General features: G+C 42.0%; 2 protein-coding genes across 3 annotated transcripts; both read left to right on the top strand.

Annotated features, from left to right (window-relative positions):
• The first annotated feature begins 5875 nt into the window (after window positions 1-5875).
• On the top strand, window positions 5876-8353 carry LOC143414629 (uncharacterized). 2 transcript variants are annotated; one of them, XM_076879407.1, is made up of 6 exons: window positions 5876-5971; window positions 6527-6559; window positions 6723-6775; window positions 7059-7438; window positions 7526-7642; window positions 7849-8353. In XM_076879407.1, the coding sequence occupies exons 2-5, from the start codon at window positions 6543-6545 to the stop codon at window positions 7640-7642; spliced, it is 567 nt and encodes a 188-aa protein (XP_076735522.1). In that variant the 5' UTR covers window positions 5876-5971; window positions 6527-6542; the 3' UTR covers window positions 7849-8353. The 2 variants fall into 2 exon arrangements, with proteins under 2 accessions (XP_076735522.1, XP_076735523.1); XM_076879408.1 differs by having other exon boundaries at window positions 5956-6076.
• Window positions 8354-8880: 527 nt separating this feature from the next.
• LOC112430213 (uncharacterized) lies at window positions 8881-14997 on the top strand. Its single transcript, XM_024798446.2, has 5 exons — window positions 8881-9020; window positions 9130-9149; window positions 9235-9349; window positions 9428-9601; window positions 13902-14997. The coding sequence occupies exons 1-5, from the start codon at window positions 9018-9020 to the stop codon at window positions 14517-14519; spliced, it is 930 nt and encodes a 309-aa protein (XP_024654214.2). The 5' UTR covers window positions 8881-9017; the 3' UTR covers window positions 14520-14997.
• Window positions 14998-16137: the final 1140 nt, after the last annotated feature.

Genomic DNA, 16137 nt, shown 5'->3' with positions numbered 1-16137 from the left:
CTCTGCAGCTGGATCCTTAGCTTCCTGTCTGACAGACGCCAAGTGGTCAGACTGGGCAGCATCACCTCATCCCCCATCACACTGAACACTGGTGCTCCACAGGGGTGTGTACTGAGCCCTCTCCTGTACTCACTCTACACCTACGACTGCACGGCCACTAACAACTCCAACATCATTGTGAAGTTTGCGGACGACACTACAGTGGTGGGTCTTATCACCAACGGTAATGAGACGGCTTACAGGGAGGAGGTCAGCGCCCTGACCCACTGGTGTCAAGACAACCATCTCACCCTCAACGTCGCAAAGACAAAGGAGTTGATAGTGGACTTCCGGAGGTGCAGAGAAGTACACACCCCCATCACCATCAACGGCGCTGCTGTGGAGAGAGTGAGCAGCTTCCGGTTCCTTGGAGTACATCTGGCTGAGGATCTTACGTGGTCAGTACACACAAACAAAACAGTGAAGAAGGCGCAGCAGCGCCTCTTCTTTCTCAGGAGACTGAAAAGATTCGGCATGAGCCCCCGCATCCTCAGGACCTTCTATCACTGTGCCATTGAGAGCATCCTCACTGGATGCATCACCACCTGGTATGGCAACAGCACCGCCTACAACTGCAAAGCTCTCCAGCGAGTAGTGCGGTGCTCTGAACGGATAATTGGAGGTGAGCTTCCCTCCCTCCAAGACATCTACAGGAAGCGCTGCCTGAGGAAAGCGGGGAGGATCATCAAGGACTCCAGTCACCCCAGCCATAAACTGTTCAGACTGCTTCCATCAGGAAGGAGGTTCTGCAGCATCCGGTCCCGTACCAGCAGACTGAGAGACAGCTTCTTCCACCAGGCCATCAGACTGCTGAACACGTCATAGACACCTCAGCTTCACTACGGGAACTGCAACACTATGCACTCCACACACTGTATATAAATGCCACTTGTTTTGCACATATCCAACTCTGTATATTTTTATATATTTTATTTATTATTATTATTTTATTTTTTTTACTATTTAATTTGTAAAAATGTGTATACACACACACACACACACACACACACACACACACACACACAGGATAATATTTAGTATACACATCCAGAAATGCATACACTATTATATATTGTACATATATTTATTAGTTTCAGATGTAGCCATTCTTGTATTTTGCTCGTTTGTGTTGTTGTGTTTGTCTGTTGCTTGTGGGGCTCGCACACAAGAATTTCACTCGCATGTGCTGTGCCAGTGTGCCTGCACATGTGATGTGACAATAAAAGTGATTTGATTTTGATTTGATTTGACACAAAGTCATATTGAGCCACAAACAACATTCGTGTAACAAGGTAGAAGCCGCAATCAGTTTTTGGCAGCGACTTTTATAGAACCTTTATTTATGCAGTTAAAAAAAATCTCATTAACATTAAAAATGTCTTTTGTAAGAGTAAGACATCAGAAATGGCAGCAAATATTACAATAGTTCTGTAAAAATATTGTAAGTGGGGAAAAAGGACCGGATTGGTTATAATGTGAGTACAATAACACAGAGTTATAAAGATACTTGAAAAAACAGATAATCTTTTAATTCTATATATAACCCCTTTGTAAACGCTGTTCACCGAAGTCTATTTACCAACATACATAAAGGTATTACACATAAAAAATACACGGAAACATTGGAAATCAGTTTTTGGCAGGCAATCACTTTTTGGCACAACACCGGCAATAGAAATGTGAGTAAGGTACCGAATTCAGGTTTGCTCCCGCTTTATTTTTAAATACGCATACTGTACTTGTATGCGCCCTATGGTCCAGTGCGCCTTATGTGTGTGTTAAATACAGTAAGGGCACACATAACTGAGACTGCGCCTTTTAGCACAGTGCGCCTTATGGTCGTGAAAATACGGTAGATAGGAGCTAGCGAGCTAACTCCCTGCTAACTTCTAACTCCGTTAAATGTCATAAATTCCGTTTTCATGGATGCCTGGATGTTAAACTCAATTGTTACACCTGGTAGAGCAGAACGCTGATCATTTTATTAAAGATGAAAGACTTTAGACTGTTTTTCAACTCTCAGTTATGCCATAGTGATCGTTTGATATATGGACTTGCAGTGGAGTTTAGGCCCAGACACGGCTAGTGATGTCAGACTGAACGACCGGATTAGAAGTACTGGTGCTCCACAGGGGTGTGTACTGAGCCCTCTCCTGTACTCACTCTACACCTACGACTGCACAGCCACTAACAACTCCAACATCATTGTGAAGTTTGCGGACGACACTACAGTGGTGGGTCTTATCACCAAAGGTAATGAGACGGCTTACAGGGAGGAGGTCAGCGCCCTGACCCACTGGTGTCAAGACAACCATCTCACCCTCAACGTCGCAAAGACAAAGGAGTTGATAGTGGACTTCCGGAGGTACAGAGAAGTACACACCCCCATCACCATCAGCGGTGCTGCTGTGGAGAGAGTGAGCAGCTTCCGGTTCCTTGGAGTACATCTGGCTGAGGATCTTACGTGGTCAGTACACACAAACAAAACAGTGAAGAAGGCGCAGCAGCGCCTTAATTATTTAGTTACTTTTTAAAAACCCAATTTACAACCTGAATAGGTGATAAAAAGATAGATCTTTCAGCCCAATTCTACTTTTTCTGCATAATCCATCATACAAAATGTAATCAAGTGGAAAAATCTCTTTTTTAACTTTATGCATCAAGCAAAAATTTAATTATATGCAACATTCTCTGACTTGAATAAATTAGTTTAACATTGAAACCCATTTTCTGCACATTCCAGCACATAAAATATTTTTTGTGTTTACACTCAGTCTTTCAAATAGATGCAAGTAAAACACAGCAGAAAATAAATAACATCAAAGACTAGCGGTCCTGTTGCTCTATTTTCTTTTTTTTTTTTTGCCTGTCCCGTTTGGCTCTTTTGCCATCAGAATTGTTGTCTAAAAGGCAAAGAAAGATGCCCAACGGATTTACTTTACCAAAACTGACCATCCCAGCCTTGCCGTAATGGTCCATTTGATTCACCTTTTATTGTTTATTTTATTTTCACTTACTGAATACGGGACAGACTTGACTGGGGGAAAGAAGGGGAGAAAGAAAGAGGGAAAGAGAAACAGCTGAGAAGAGGGACGGGGGAGAAGGGCAAAAGACAAAAACCAACAGAACGGGCAGAGAAAAAAAATGCATATATCAATCACCTGGATCACCTGCTGAGAAAGAAAAAAGAAAGCAAGCAGAAGAGAACAAGAGTAATAGAATAAACAACATCACAATGATATATGGGAATATGACAGTAAATACTAAATATTAAACATTATTGTGCAGCACATAAGATCAACAGAACACAGTGTGCTTTGAGGTAGGAGCCAAAAAGGGTGTAGTTTGTGGGTGTGATCACCCGTGTGTACACTTGTGAGCATGGACGCGCTTGTTTTTTTTAAAGGTTCCTTCATGTAATGATCTGCTAGAGGGTGTGGGGGGGCCACAGCCCCGTCCTCCAGGGCGTGAAGCAGGTGTGGAGGAGATCAAAACTCCAGACATCCAGAGGCCCCCAGAACACAAGAGACCAAGGAAGACCAACAGAGGGGCAGCTGCGCCACTGTCCCGGAAAGAGCTGAGGAGAGTCCCAGATGAGGGCTCACTCAGCAGCCGCGGAGCAGAAGCCAGGGGGAGTTGCAGTGACGCGCCCGTGAGCTCCGCCGGCAGCCAGCTGCGCCTGAGTGACCGAGCCCCAGGCCGAGAGGCCGGGGGCACCCCACCTCCGAAGTGGCCCGAGCGAGCCCCAGGCTCCAGGCCCCGATAAGCGGCCACCAAGGAGTGAGCCGGTGTGTACCTGGACGCCCATCCCCGGACACAAAGAACCACCAACGCACCGATGTCTGAGGGGGTCCGCCACTGGCAGGGGAAGTGGTGGTAGGGGGAGATAGGCCTCCAAACCTTGGAGGGCCTGAGATGTCCCCAGAGAGGTGGCGCCTGACACCCAACCTGACATATAGACACAGACATACAGGCACACACATATACAAACATCCATTCCCACCCTCATGCTCTCATATGCACTTACTCCACACTCAACCAACGTGGAGACAGACATAAAGAGACGTTGTACACACGATCACACTCCCCAAGCGTACTCTATAAACCGGGTCTAGGTGCCCCCGCCCCTGGAGGGGGGAACTGCACCCAGACCCAGGTGGTGTTTCCCTTTTCCCTGCGGTGGGGGGAGGCAGACCGCCCCGACTCCGCAGCAGCAGGAAGGCTCCACACTCCAGACCGCAGTCGGACAGCCAACTCCTCCTCCTAGTCCTAGCCCCCCTGCTCCAGCAGGTCGCAGAGACCTGTTGCTCTATTTTCACCTGTAAAGCAGGACTAGGGTAGGCGGAGGTTTATCCTGGTGCAGGTGTGCCGCAGCGGTCAGTGGAAGAATCCACGAGTTTCTCTGTGAGTTTCCCATTACGTCGTTGCGCACTCGGTGCTTGCTTGGAAGTTTAGGGGGTTTTTTCGCTGTAAAAAGAAGTTTTCTTCCCACGCACAACGGACACTAATGTTTTTGTCACTTTTTATGGAATCAAACTCAAAGTAAGGTCAGTACTTCCACGCTTTAAATGCTGCACGCTCATCCCACAATCGAAATGTGATCCATTGTTGATCTGCACACAGCTGTTGTCACTAACGGTGCACTCGCTTACGTCACTGTCGTGACGCAAAAAAATCACGGTTTTAGTAATGCAGGAACGCTGCATTCCTGCGGGAAAGTAACGGTAATCTAATTACTGTTTTTGCAATAGTAATCCCTTACTTTACTCGTTATTTGAAAAAAGTAGTCAGATTACAGTAACGCGTTACTGCCCATCTCTGGTCTTCATGACATGCTGATTGAATTAGAATAGCAGACTGGATGCGTTAAAAGGAGGGTGATGCTTGAAATCATTGTTCTTCCTGTTAACCATGGTTGCCTGCAAGGAAACACGTGCAGCCATCATTGCATTGCATGAAAAGGGCTTCACAGGGAAGGATGTTGTAAGTAATCAACCCAAATCAACCATTTATCTCTTCATCAAGAGGTTCAATTGTTGTGAAGGCTTCAGGGCCCCCAAAAAATCCAGCAAGCACCAGGACTGTCTCCTAAAGATGAGTCAGCTGCGGGTTCGGGGTGCCACCAGTACAGAGCCTGCTCAGGAATGGCAGCAGGCAGGTGAGAGTGCATCTGCACGTAAAATGAGGTGAAGACTTCTGTGGGATGGTCTGGTGTCAAGAAGGGCAGTAAAGAAGCCTCTTACCTCCAAAAAAACAGCAGGGACAGACTGATATTCTGCAAAAATTACAGCGAGTGGACTGCTGAGGACTTGGGTAAAGTCATTTTCTCTGATGAAGCCCCTTTCTGAATGTTTGGGGAATCTGGATGTGACCCCAAAGGACCCAACACGACGCACAAGCTTGTGTTATTGCTTTTTATTTTATTTACAGTATCACTGTGGACACTGTGTCCTTCAGCAATTTGCAGTGTTCACTGCTCCAGCAGCTCTCTCCTCCTCTCCGGCCTGGCCGCTACTGAAATAGGGAAGGCATGATTAGATGATGCTTGCCGGCTGTGAAAACCTGCCTTCCCTGACACCACACGCCTAACCTACTGCTCCGCCGTTGTATCTTTCTGCCGCAGCAACGAAAGTCTTATTGATGCTTTTTTAGCATAGTTATAATATTGTTATAGTTATAGTATCATTATAGATTTATTGTTGTAGTTATTTTTAGGGGCACTTTTGCTTGTGCAACCCCCCAAAAGGGTCTAAACTCGCTTATGCAAAATACAAATAGGGGCTGGTTCAAGACTTTTGCACAGTACTGTGAATCACAACGGTTGATGAGCACGTGAAGGCAGCACAGTCAGTAGTGGTACCGAGTCTGTTGTTACTGATACCACAGCTGCTCCCGACAGGACAGAAAACGTCAGTGTGCGTCCGTAAACCCGGTAACTACTCTCAGCTGAACCTTTCTGATACTCGTTATTAGTAATGAGTGGTTTTTTTCGCGTGACTTTCTCTCGGCTTGATAAAGGGCTGTGTAGAAAGCTCTGGTACGTAACGACTAGCTTCATTTTTAAAGCGCTGTCTCAGTGAAGTGAGGCTGCTGCTGCTTGTTTGTGCGAGTTTTTAATGAAGCAATGTTTTCAGTCCGTTTGTTACTCGCTTGTGTTTCGGCTTGTGTTTACATAAATAACTTTACATTATCACAGAACAAGAAAGCGCTTTGTTTGTCACGTTCACCTTAGTTTCGTTTTTAAACGTAATCATACAGTGTTGAGGCTAAGAATAAATATTCCGAGTGAGAAGCAAATAACAGAAAAAAGACATTTTATTTAATGCTATTTACTACAGACAATGTAAATTATATTTGAAAAGGATTTTTTTTTTTTTTACAATACTTTTTATGGAGCAGTTTTCTTTTAAGTCCCAAACATGTTTAAGTAGAATTAATGTGAAGTTGGATTTTCCATGACTGTTTTGACAATCACCTGTTTTTCTAGGTGACTGAGGGCTGAAATGGCTGTATGTGCAAGGTATCTACATATCAGAAGACAAATGTGCAGGGATGTCATGTTTAGTGCTTACAGACACCACACTGCATTTTGGGATTTCATAGATAGTGTTGTGATACTTTGTAGTTTCCAGTGATCACTGTCACGCTGATTCATTTTACTGTAACCTTTTTATTTCTTTCAGTGCACATCATTCTCTTGTTATGCCAGATCTGCAGCAGTGTGAGAGGGCAGAAGGTAACGGCATGCTTTTCCTCTACATACCATAGACGTCGGTCTCATGGCATAATAGTTACAAAAAACCAATCTGTATCTTTTTTCCTTTATCGCAATAATTTTTTAGCCTAAGGGTAAAAATCTGTTCCGGTAGGGTCTCAAACTGTGGTCTTCAGTGAGTTCAGCAAAATGATTCACGTCAGCCTTTGTTGTCTTTTTACTGAAGAAAGCCTTCCCTTTGTGCACGTGGACAGTAGTCCGAGCATATGAGATCAGTGAGCTCATCTTCTCTGCTTATTTCCAGGTATAAAATACCTGGAATGGGTGTCAGATTTTGTTTCCAAATACAAAAACAAGCATTTAAGCTTGAAGAATCCAGCTGGTGCCATGCTGAGGATAGCAGGGCTGGAGGACACCATGTACAGAGGGAAACATGATGAAGTGAACGGCTGGGGAAAATTCTACCTCCCCAAAATCGTAAACATGCAGGTCATCGGTGTGGTGGAGGGCACCTCGTGTCCATGTGACGAGCTCGTGCTGATGACCTGTGAGGACAAAAAGCTGTACGCCTACGATGGAGAGGAGCTGCATCTGGTGGCTTCCAGTTTCCAGCAACTACATGACAAAGACATAGAGTATCCAGCATCCAAGAGCTACTACAATGGAGAGGCCTTCAAAGATATGGTGAGAAGTTCGAGTGTTAAGAATAAGACCTGCTGGTAGAGATCGATCACCTGACAGGTTCTTTGTATTGTGTTATCTTCTGTTTAGACTGAAAAGGACTGGGAAGCAGTGAAGATGGGAGGCGTGGGGAGGAAACTGGAGGGAGAGCATCAAAAGCTGGTGAAGGAAACCAAGTCGGCGTTCTTAAAAAGCCTAAAATCATAGGTGGGTATCCATCCCAGCTTAGAATTAGATCCAGGATTGAAGCCTTTATGTTTGACTGCTCTTTCCTTGTTATTCATCACTTCAGTAAAACACAGCTGGTGTTTGCTGGGATGGAGAAACATGACATGTTGTGTCTCAGAGTGGTTGATGTGGATAATCATTGAGGTTGTTGTTCTCTTAATAATACTTTTTTTTCCCTCTTACAGATTCTGGTATTTAGCCAAAAGAGCTTCAGGTTTTTGGCTTCAACAGCATGAAAGCAAACATCATCTTCAGTGGCATGAACCCTCTGACCACATACTAACGCTAAAGCAGAGCTGAATGTGTAAAAATGTTATATTCTCCATGGAATTCTGATCTGTTTTATTTCTCCACCCAGATTGTATTTATTAGATGATAGTATCTGCTAAAGGAGGAAGAAAAGTATTTTTTGATGCTGTAGTTTATTACTGCAAGTTTCACAACATCAACAGGAAGAAAAAAAAACTAATGAAGTATCAGTTACACGTGATAATGACAACAGGAAAACTCCACCCAATCACAGCATGTCTGATAACAGGGCCAGTTTATTCTTAAGTAAATGTTTCACTTCTTGATGTCAGCTGCTCTCTGTGTGACCTTCACTTCTTGCTCCACTGCTCATTTCACCCTCCTTCCTTACACTAACATTAATAAATATGAATACTGAATAATTAAAGTGATCAAAGTTAACACTGTTTGTGTTTTGTGTGGATTATTTTCTGACATTATCTACAGAACACCTGCAGTGTTGTGTGCTGTTTAACAGTACTGCACAATGCTGCAGTGCGTTTGTTCCTTCCTGTTGCAAATTCAGTGAGTGCATCTGAAACTGTGTTTTTATAAACTAAACAAGAGTGAGCATAATAGTACATATTATAAAGGTACTTGTATTCATCTCACTGTTTCATCCATAAATGTACCTGACAGTTACAGTACCATAGAGTAGTTTTAACAGTACTTTAAACATAATGCATTAGAACAATACAAACAACATTAAAGATCACGGGTGTGCAGGGTAAATGGAGCTGTTTTCTTTTTAAAATTATATCTTTATTTGGATTGGACAAGAAAAAAACCATCTGCATAGCAGTATATGAATAACATGGGAACAAAGTCCTTCCAGGTTTTAGATTAACTCCAGGAGAGCAAATGATAAACAAAGTGATCAGCGGTTGCATATTAACCTCCACTAGCTATTACTAGGAGAGTTGCTCGCATGCTCTCCCGTGGAGCTGTTTTCTACAGTAGAGTAAGAGTCCAGTGCAGGGCTGGTCTTCTTTAAATCACATGAGGAACCATTTTAAGGCGGAGGCTGCTCGCTCTGTGCTTTCTGTTTCATTCTTAGACTGCAGCAATGGTGAGTAGCAGCTTTTCACTTCTTCACTGTCGTCTTCTCTGCCACCAATGATAGTTATTTTATTCTGTCAATATTAAATTAAATATGTTTTCTCTCATGTTCAAAATAGGCTGACCAAGAGCAAAACAGGTATGTCTGCAGATTCTGCTGAAGCCAAAGTTATCAGACCTCTTGTGTTTTTAAATCCCTAACAGCTCACTCATTATCATTTTAGAAAAGAAGAATTTCTGAAAACTCAACAAGGTTTCAGAGAAAATGCCTACAAGATTATCATGAAGATGGATGACTGGTCTAACATGGCTCCAGGAAGTAAACACTTAGTGGATGAGGTGGGTTAATTTTGGCACCTTTAACACTGTCCTGTTATGTCACTTGTAACATTAAGTAAATGTGTTTTCCCTCAACAGATTCTTCACAGCATCTTCTTTTTGGGCAAAATCAACAAAATCCCTTTTTCTCCAGAAGAAATAATCTCTGATGGTGATATTTTGAAAGCCTTAAAGAACAAATTTCCCAGACCTTTTCAATTCTATCTGACTCAGCTTCCCAGACGGAGTCCGTTCTCCTGTGTGCTCGACATGGTAAGATGACTGTTCTCACATTTTCAGTCAATCTGTTAAACTTCCGTTTTAAAGAAAGTATGATGCAAAGTGTTTGTCTGGTAAGTCTAAAAAATGGCTGAAAAGTGTGCCTCATACTTCACCCAACAGTGCTCAGAGACTGCTGGAGAACTAGAGACTTGCTTCAGAATTTGTTAGTTAAGGCTAAATCATATCTAAAAGACTCAGTATTGGACATACTTACAGTCTAGGGCTGGGCGATATGACCCAAAATTCATATCTCGATATTTTTTAGCTGGATGGCGATATAAGATATATATCTCGATATATTTTTTTTAAAGCCATAAAGTAAGAACAAAAAGAGAGTTCTTAGTCAAAGCTGTGTCCCAGATGTCACACAGGCACTTTTATTAACATAGAGCAGATGTACATAAAATTTACTCAAAAATAAATTTTGAGCATTTATTAAATAATAATGCTCCATAAATAAAAGAAAACAATGTTGTTTTTGTGCATAACAAAAAGCTCACAATTGTGCAGTCAAAATGTAAACTAAAAGACGCTGAGCACAATAACAAAGACAGATTTCACAGCTGCTCTGTTCCCAACTTGTACTGCGTGACTGACAGCCTGGAGTTTGAAATCCGCTTCGTAACCACGTCTCTTAACAGGTGCCATTTATGGTCCTTATACACAGTAAGGTAATATTACGTTGAAGCACAGTACGTATCACTCCGCGAGGCTCAGCCGTAATGCTCCGACAATCCATCAAGCGCTGCAGCTCCGTAGCTTACCAAAGTCGTACTAAAACATTTTTTGACAGATTGCTGAGCGCCGTGTTCCACATAAAATCGGTTCGTGGCCATCAAGCACAACCAGAATTAATACATAAGGCGCGCTGTCAACTTTTGAGAAAATGAAAGGATTTTAGTCCGTGCAGCGCTTCTGGGCTGCATGGCGTTAGCGTGGTTAGCCCGTTAGCGTGGTTAGCTAGCTAACACGTTGACGGTGTCCAGTCCCACGCACGGGTCGATGCGCAGTAACTCGTTAACGGAGATTTGCCGTGTTGATCTTGTCGCATCCGATGGGGGAGGAGGGGGAGTTGTGTTCAGTGAAGGAGAGGCGAGGCCGAGTAACGTTGTAAAGACGAAAGTGGACGAAAGAGAGGCAAACTTGCGGCTCCACAAGTATAATTATAACGTAACATAGACTATATCGATATAAAGGATATTGTCACATCTTATATCTCGTATAAAAATATATCGATATTTTTTAAAAACTCGATATATCGCCCAGCTCTATTACAGTCTTCAGTGCATATATGATGCTGTTGCTGTGTAGCTGCTGGATCTGTTAAGTCAACTCAAAGATTAAATTTAGTATTTCTCTTGACAGCCCAGGAAAAAAGGTTGTTTGCAAAATACGTTTTGAATCAGTAATAACAAAGATGGATTTTTGCTTGTTGATTTGAAATTCAGAGGTGGGTCGAGTATCCAAAAATTGTACTCGAGTAGCATTACTTTAAAATATTATTATTCAAGTAAAAGTGAAAAGTAGTCTTCAAAAAAAAGTTACTCAAGTAAGAGTAAAAAAGTACTTGGCGAAAAGACTACTCAAGTAGCGAGTAACTTTAAAATGTCTGATTTATTTTATAAATAAATATCAGACAAACAAAAATAAATAAATATACAAATTTTAGTATTTTCAAAAGGAATATATGTAAAAACATCAACAAAATAAGGCACAACAACTCTAATTTACAGATTTCAGTTTTTCCACAACAAAGCTTTTTTCACCAGTATAGTAAATAATATAAATATATAAACAGTGCAAACAATTTCCAGTGACAAGATATGCTGTAAACTTTATATTCATTTTTGCTCCAATTGGCACAGCAGCCTCAGAGAAAACATTAAAACGAGGCATCTTCAACATATGTACATACAAGGCAGCTCAGTTTACCATAAATTGTATGAATGTGCATTTATTTCTGCATAAATGCACATGCAATATAGAGTATGTTTGGGGAGTGCGACTGTCTGTGCAGTGTCTATTTGTGTCTGTCTACACGTTGGGTGAGTGCCGAGTATTTGGTTGTGTATATGGGGGTGGGAATGCACGTCTGTGTCCGCGTGCGCCTGTTCGTCTGTATCTATATCAGGTTGGGTCTTAGACTCAACCTCTCTGGGTACATCTCAGGCCCTCCAAAGTACGGAGGCCTATCCCCCCTCACCACACTCCCTGCCGGTGGCTGATGCCCTCAGACGTTGGTGTGTTGGTGGTTCTTGTCGACTGGGGCTGGGCACTCATGTATGTACCGGCTCACTCCTGGTGGCCGATTGGCAGGGCCTGGCGCCTGTGGCCCGGCTGGGCCCCTTCCGGGGGGCTGAAGCTCGGTCCTCTCTGGCACAGCTGGCTGCCGGCAGAGCCCGCGGGCATGCCACTGCAACCCCCTCTGGCCTCTGCTCCGTAGCTGCTGGGTGATGTCTCGTTTGGGGCTCTACTCAGCTCTTCCCAGGAGGGTGGCACGGTTCCCCCCCTTTGGTGGTCCTCCTCGGGTCCTCGTACTCTGGAGCCTCTGGATGTCTGGGGCCTGGATCTCCTCCATACCTGCTTCATGCCCTGGGGGACGGGGCTATGGTTCCCCACACTCCCTAGCAGATCGTTACATGGAGAAACCTTTGGAATACAAGCATGCTGATCCACACAGGTGTGCATACAGGTGTACACACGGGTATTTACAGACGCAGACTACACCTTTCTTGGCTGCTGCCTCAAAGCACATTGTGCGCTGTCTATCTTGCGTGCTGCACAATATAGTTTAATATTTAGTAACTATTGATATCTACTGCTAGCTAGTTTATTGTGATGGTGCTTTTTTTTTTTCTTATTATGTTGCTCTTTGTTGTTTGCTTTCTCTTCTGTTTTTTTTTTCCATACAGGTGACCCAGGTGTTTTGTTTGTTTTTCTTTCTTTCTTCCCCCCTTTCTCACCGTCTCTTCTCCCCTCTGGTTTTCTTTCTCTCCCTCTTTCTTTCATTCTTTCTCCCTGTCCTATCCCCCAGTCATGTCTGTCCCGTTTGTAGCAACCGAAAATAAAATAAATTCATAATTATAATAAAGGTCAATCAAATGGACCAATATGGCAAGGCCATGATGATCCACTTGGTCAAATAAATCTGCTTGGCATCTTTCTTGGCCTTAAGACAACAATTCTGACGGCTAAAGATCCAAATGGGACAAAAAAAAAAAAAAGTTTAATTTAATTTAATCTAACCCAATAACTTTAATCTCAGCCAAACCGATTTACCCACAAACAAATAAAACACTGAAAAAGCCAAACAATAACATTTTTAAGTTATCAAAGTGACTTATATATCATGTTTAACCCGAGTAGTGAAAGACCACGGGGGTTTGAAAACGATGTGTCGGTCGGCTCAAAAATTTGAAGTTTACACAGCTACATTCTCACCTGAAAACATGTTAAAAGTTTTTTTTTTGCGACCCAGAAAGAGAAATAAACTAAGCAGCTGCCGTCATTGTTGGAAACTGGAATTGGCTGGGCTGCACTATGAATTCTGCGATATGGTTTTTCAATTTTGTTGTCCGGGTGGAAAATCGAGAGAAATTCGGGAGAATGGTGGCTCCGGGAGATTATGACGCTATAATTTGAGATACAATAAAATAAAATAAGTTTTTGTACAAAGTATCAGTATCAGATCAGTATCATCGATACCACCCTGAATATTACTTGGTATCGGATCGGAAAGGAAATCAGTGGTATCGCACATCACTAGTGTCCGCTACTTTGAAACGCTTGGGCCGCTCTGCCCGCCAGTTTCAAACTGGTCATGTGACTGCATGGCCACATCTCATTGGTAAAAAAGTACCAACTTTTTAAAGAGTAACGAGTCGAATTTTGCAAATGTAGCGAAGTAACAGTACCGTTTCTTCTTCACAAATGTACTCAAGTAAAAGTAAAAAGTATCGTGCAAAAAAGGTACTTTAAAAGTACATTTTTTTCAAAAACATACTCAAGTAAATGTAACTCGTTACTACCCACCTCTGTTGAAATTAGATATATTTTGAACTATTCCACTCCATCTCTTATCTAAATAAAAAGCATCTAATTGTCCTGCATAGCTAAATAACTCAATAGACTAAACATCTTGATCAACTATATATTAAAAGAAATCACAAAAATCTCATGAATTAGAGTCAGATATTTATAAAAATATTACAGTTACAATATAAACAAATGGAAGTTGATCATTTCTAGGATGCTGGTGTAACATTTAGGCTGTATTTGTAACTATTTCCAGATTGTCCTGCTGAAGAATCCAGAGAACGAAGAGCAAATAAGAAAGAGTCTGCAAGAACTCATCAAAAACCTTGCTCCACTTTTTCTGGTCTCCTCCACCATCTGCATTTCCCAGAAATCCAAAACCGACCAAAATTCAAAGAGGTACTACGGAGTCTCCATGTCCACCAACGGTCCTAACCCGGGGAAAATTGTGATTGCTGCCTCCTGTCTTAGCAAATGGGATGAATATGTATCTGGTGCAGTGATGACCTATTATCCAAAAAAGGTCAAGAAAGATTACTTTGATGGAACCATTGAAGTACCTGGAGACATCAGGTGTGAGGCATTTAATCTCAGTAATGATGAAAAAATGAACCCTTGCAGCTCATGTCACAATTTGTTTGGCTTGAACACAACAGAAACAAAAGAGTGGGAGTATGGTAACTGTGCTGAACCCGAGAGCCTGAGCAACTTGCTTACAAATGAGGAAGAAGTTAAAAATAAAACACATGTGCACGAACACTCAGCTGAAAACAGGCAGAGAGCTAAGGAAGAGGTTCGTAAGGATCTTATGAGTGTGTTGCGAACAATTCAGTTTAAGACATGGACAGGAGAATTTTACACCCCAGAATCATAAGGTGCAGAGGTGACCTGATACATCTGCTTTGGTCTGATTCTGATGAATAAATGATGCTCTGACAGAATGAGTGTGGATTTGCTCAAACTGTTTACTCTCCAGCTCCGTATAATGTGCTTGTTAGAAATTATATGTAATAATAAAATCAGGCTTCTACGTTTTAAAATGCAATATGAAGGATGCGAGACAGCAATTATTGGGAAGAAACACCTTTATACTGGTCTATACCCAGGATGCACATGAAGTAAAAACAACAAAACCATTTTTTCCTTTTATGATCCCATCTATAACCTCTTTCATAAGCGCTACACATGTAGTTATAATAGTTGTAGCAGTTATAGCACTAATTATATTTCTGCATTGTAAAATCTAACTTGTTTCAGTTTAATCCTGTAAAGTCTCAACCATGAAATAATTGACAGAAAACTCAACTGGAGTGCTTATTGAACCTTCTAACAAATAAAATAAATAAACTGCATATGTGAGTTGTTTTGTTTTTTTCCACATCCAGCATTTTTGTGCAATTTATTGTTTTTAACATTGTGTGTCTGCAGATTCTACTGATGAATTTATCAGAGCTGTGACGGGTTTTTAAATCCATAACTGCTCATTCATTTTAGGAGAGCAGAATTTCTGAGAAATCAACCAAAAAAAAAAAAAAAAAAAAAAAAAAGAAACTTGAAGGTAGTGATGGCCCGCTTGAAGCTAACGCTCCGGAGCGTGTGTCGAAAAAAACAACACACTGGTTCAGAAGCACTGTGTCGAGGCTTGCTTCGTTTGGCAAAAGTCACGTGACCAGTGACGTCCGAAGCTTCATTACGCACGTAACTGCTTCGGTACCTGATTCAAACAGATATAAGGAAGTGAATCATCCACGGGATTCGTGGAGTGTGTTGATGGTGACAGATAGCGACGAGGTGATCATTCCACTGACAGATATGGAGCCAGCGAGGAAGAGAGGACGTTCTGGCGTGTGGGAATATTTTGAGTTGATTTTGCTCAATTCATTTTATCTGCCGAAGTGAAAAACTTGAAATGTCCAAAATCATGTTTTCATAATGTAAATATCATTACAGCATATGACTTCAGGAACACTTCCATGTGAATTAAAGCTGATGAAGACTACAAAAATGTATTTGACACTATACGTACATGACATTGCTACAGTTTAGAAAATCATTTTGTTTATTGTTTTTAGGTGATAGTCTGCAGGACCCAGGAATACCTGCATATCTACCAGCTTGCAGTGTAGTTCCTGCACTCCACAGCCTCTTCTGTTCCATGCAAGTGGATTTTCTCCAGGGCAGGAGAAACTATTTCTAAGAAAAGAAACAGACTCAGCCAGCGCACAGTAACACTAATCCTCTTAACTGTAAATAACAAAAGGGCTACCTTACATTGATCATGTTTTTACTTTGCAAGTTCTTGATTAGGGGTGGGTTTTGATTATCGCTTTTCTGATTACAATCCATGCTAAATTGAATAAAGTGATATTGATTCATTAAAATCCCGTGTCGATTTGTAAATTAACGTTATTATGCCTGAAACGCCAGCATCTCAGGTTAAACCTCACAACATGTCGTCAAACACCATGCAGCTAAAACAGTAACTGGGAGCA

The sequence above is a fragment of the Maylandia zebra genome, linkage group LG22 (assembly GCF_041146795.1).
Source record: "Maylandia zebra isolate NMK-2024a linkage group LG22, Mzebra_GT3a, whole genome shotgun sequence".
Lineage (NCBI taxonomy): Eukaryota > Metazoa > Chordata > Actinopteri > Cichliformes > Cichlidae > Maylandia > Maylandia zebra.
This window is presented reverse-complemented; position numbering and strand designations above follow the sequence as displayed.

Bases quoted from the DNA above. Each gene is read 5' to 3' on its own strand.
- LOC143414629 (XM_076879407.1), top strand. The intron at 6,776-7,058 runs GTAACGGCATGC...GCTTATTTCCAG, and splicing joins GCAGTGTGAGAGGGCAGAAG to GTATAAAATACCTGGAATGG. The intron at 7,439-7,525 runs GTGAGAAGTTCG...TCTTCTGTTTAG, and splicing joins GAGAGGCCTTCAAAGATATG to ACTGAAAAGGACTGGGAAGC.
- LOC112430213 (XM_024798446.2), top strand. The intron at 9,150-9,234 runs GTATGTCTGCAG...TTATCATTTTAG, and splicing joins GCTGACCAAGAGCAAAACAG to AAAAGAAGAATTTCTGAAAA. The intron at 9,350-9,427 runs GTGGGTTAATTT...TTCCCTCAACAG, and splicing joins GTAAACACTTAGTGGATGAG to ATTCTTCACAGCATCTTCTT.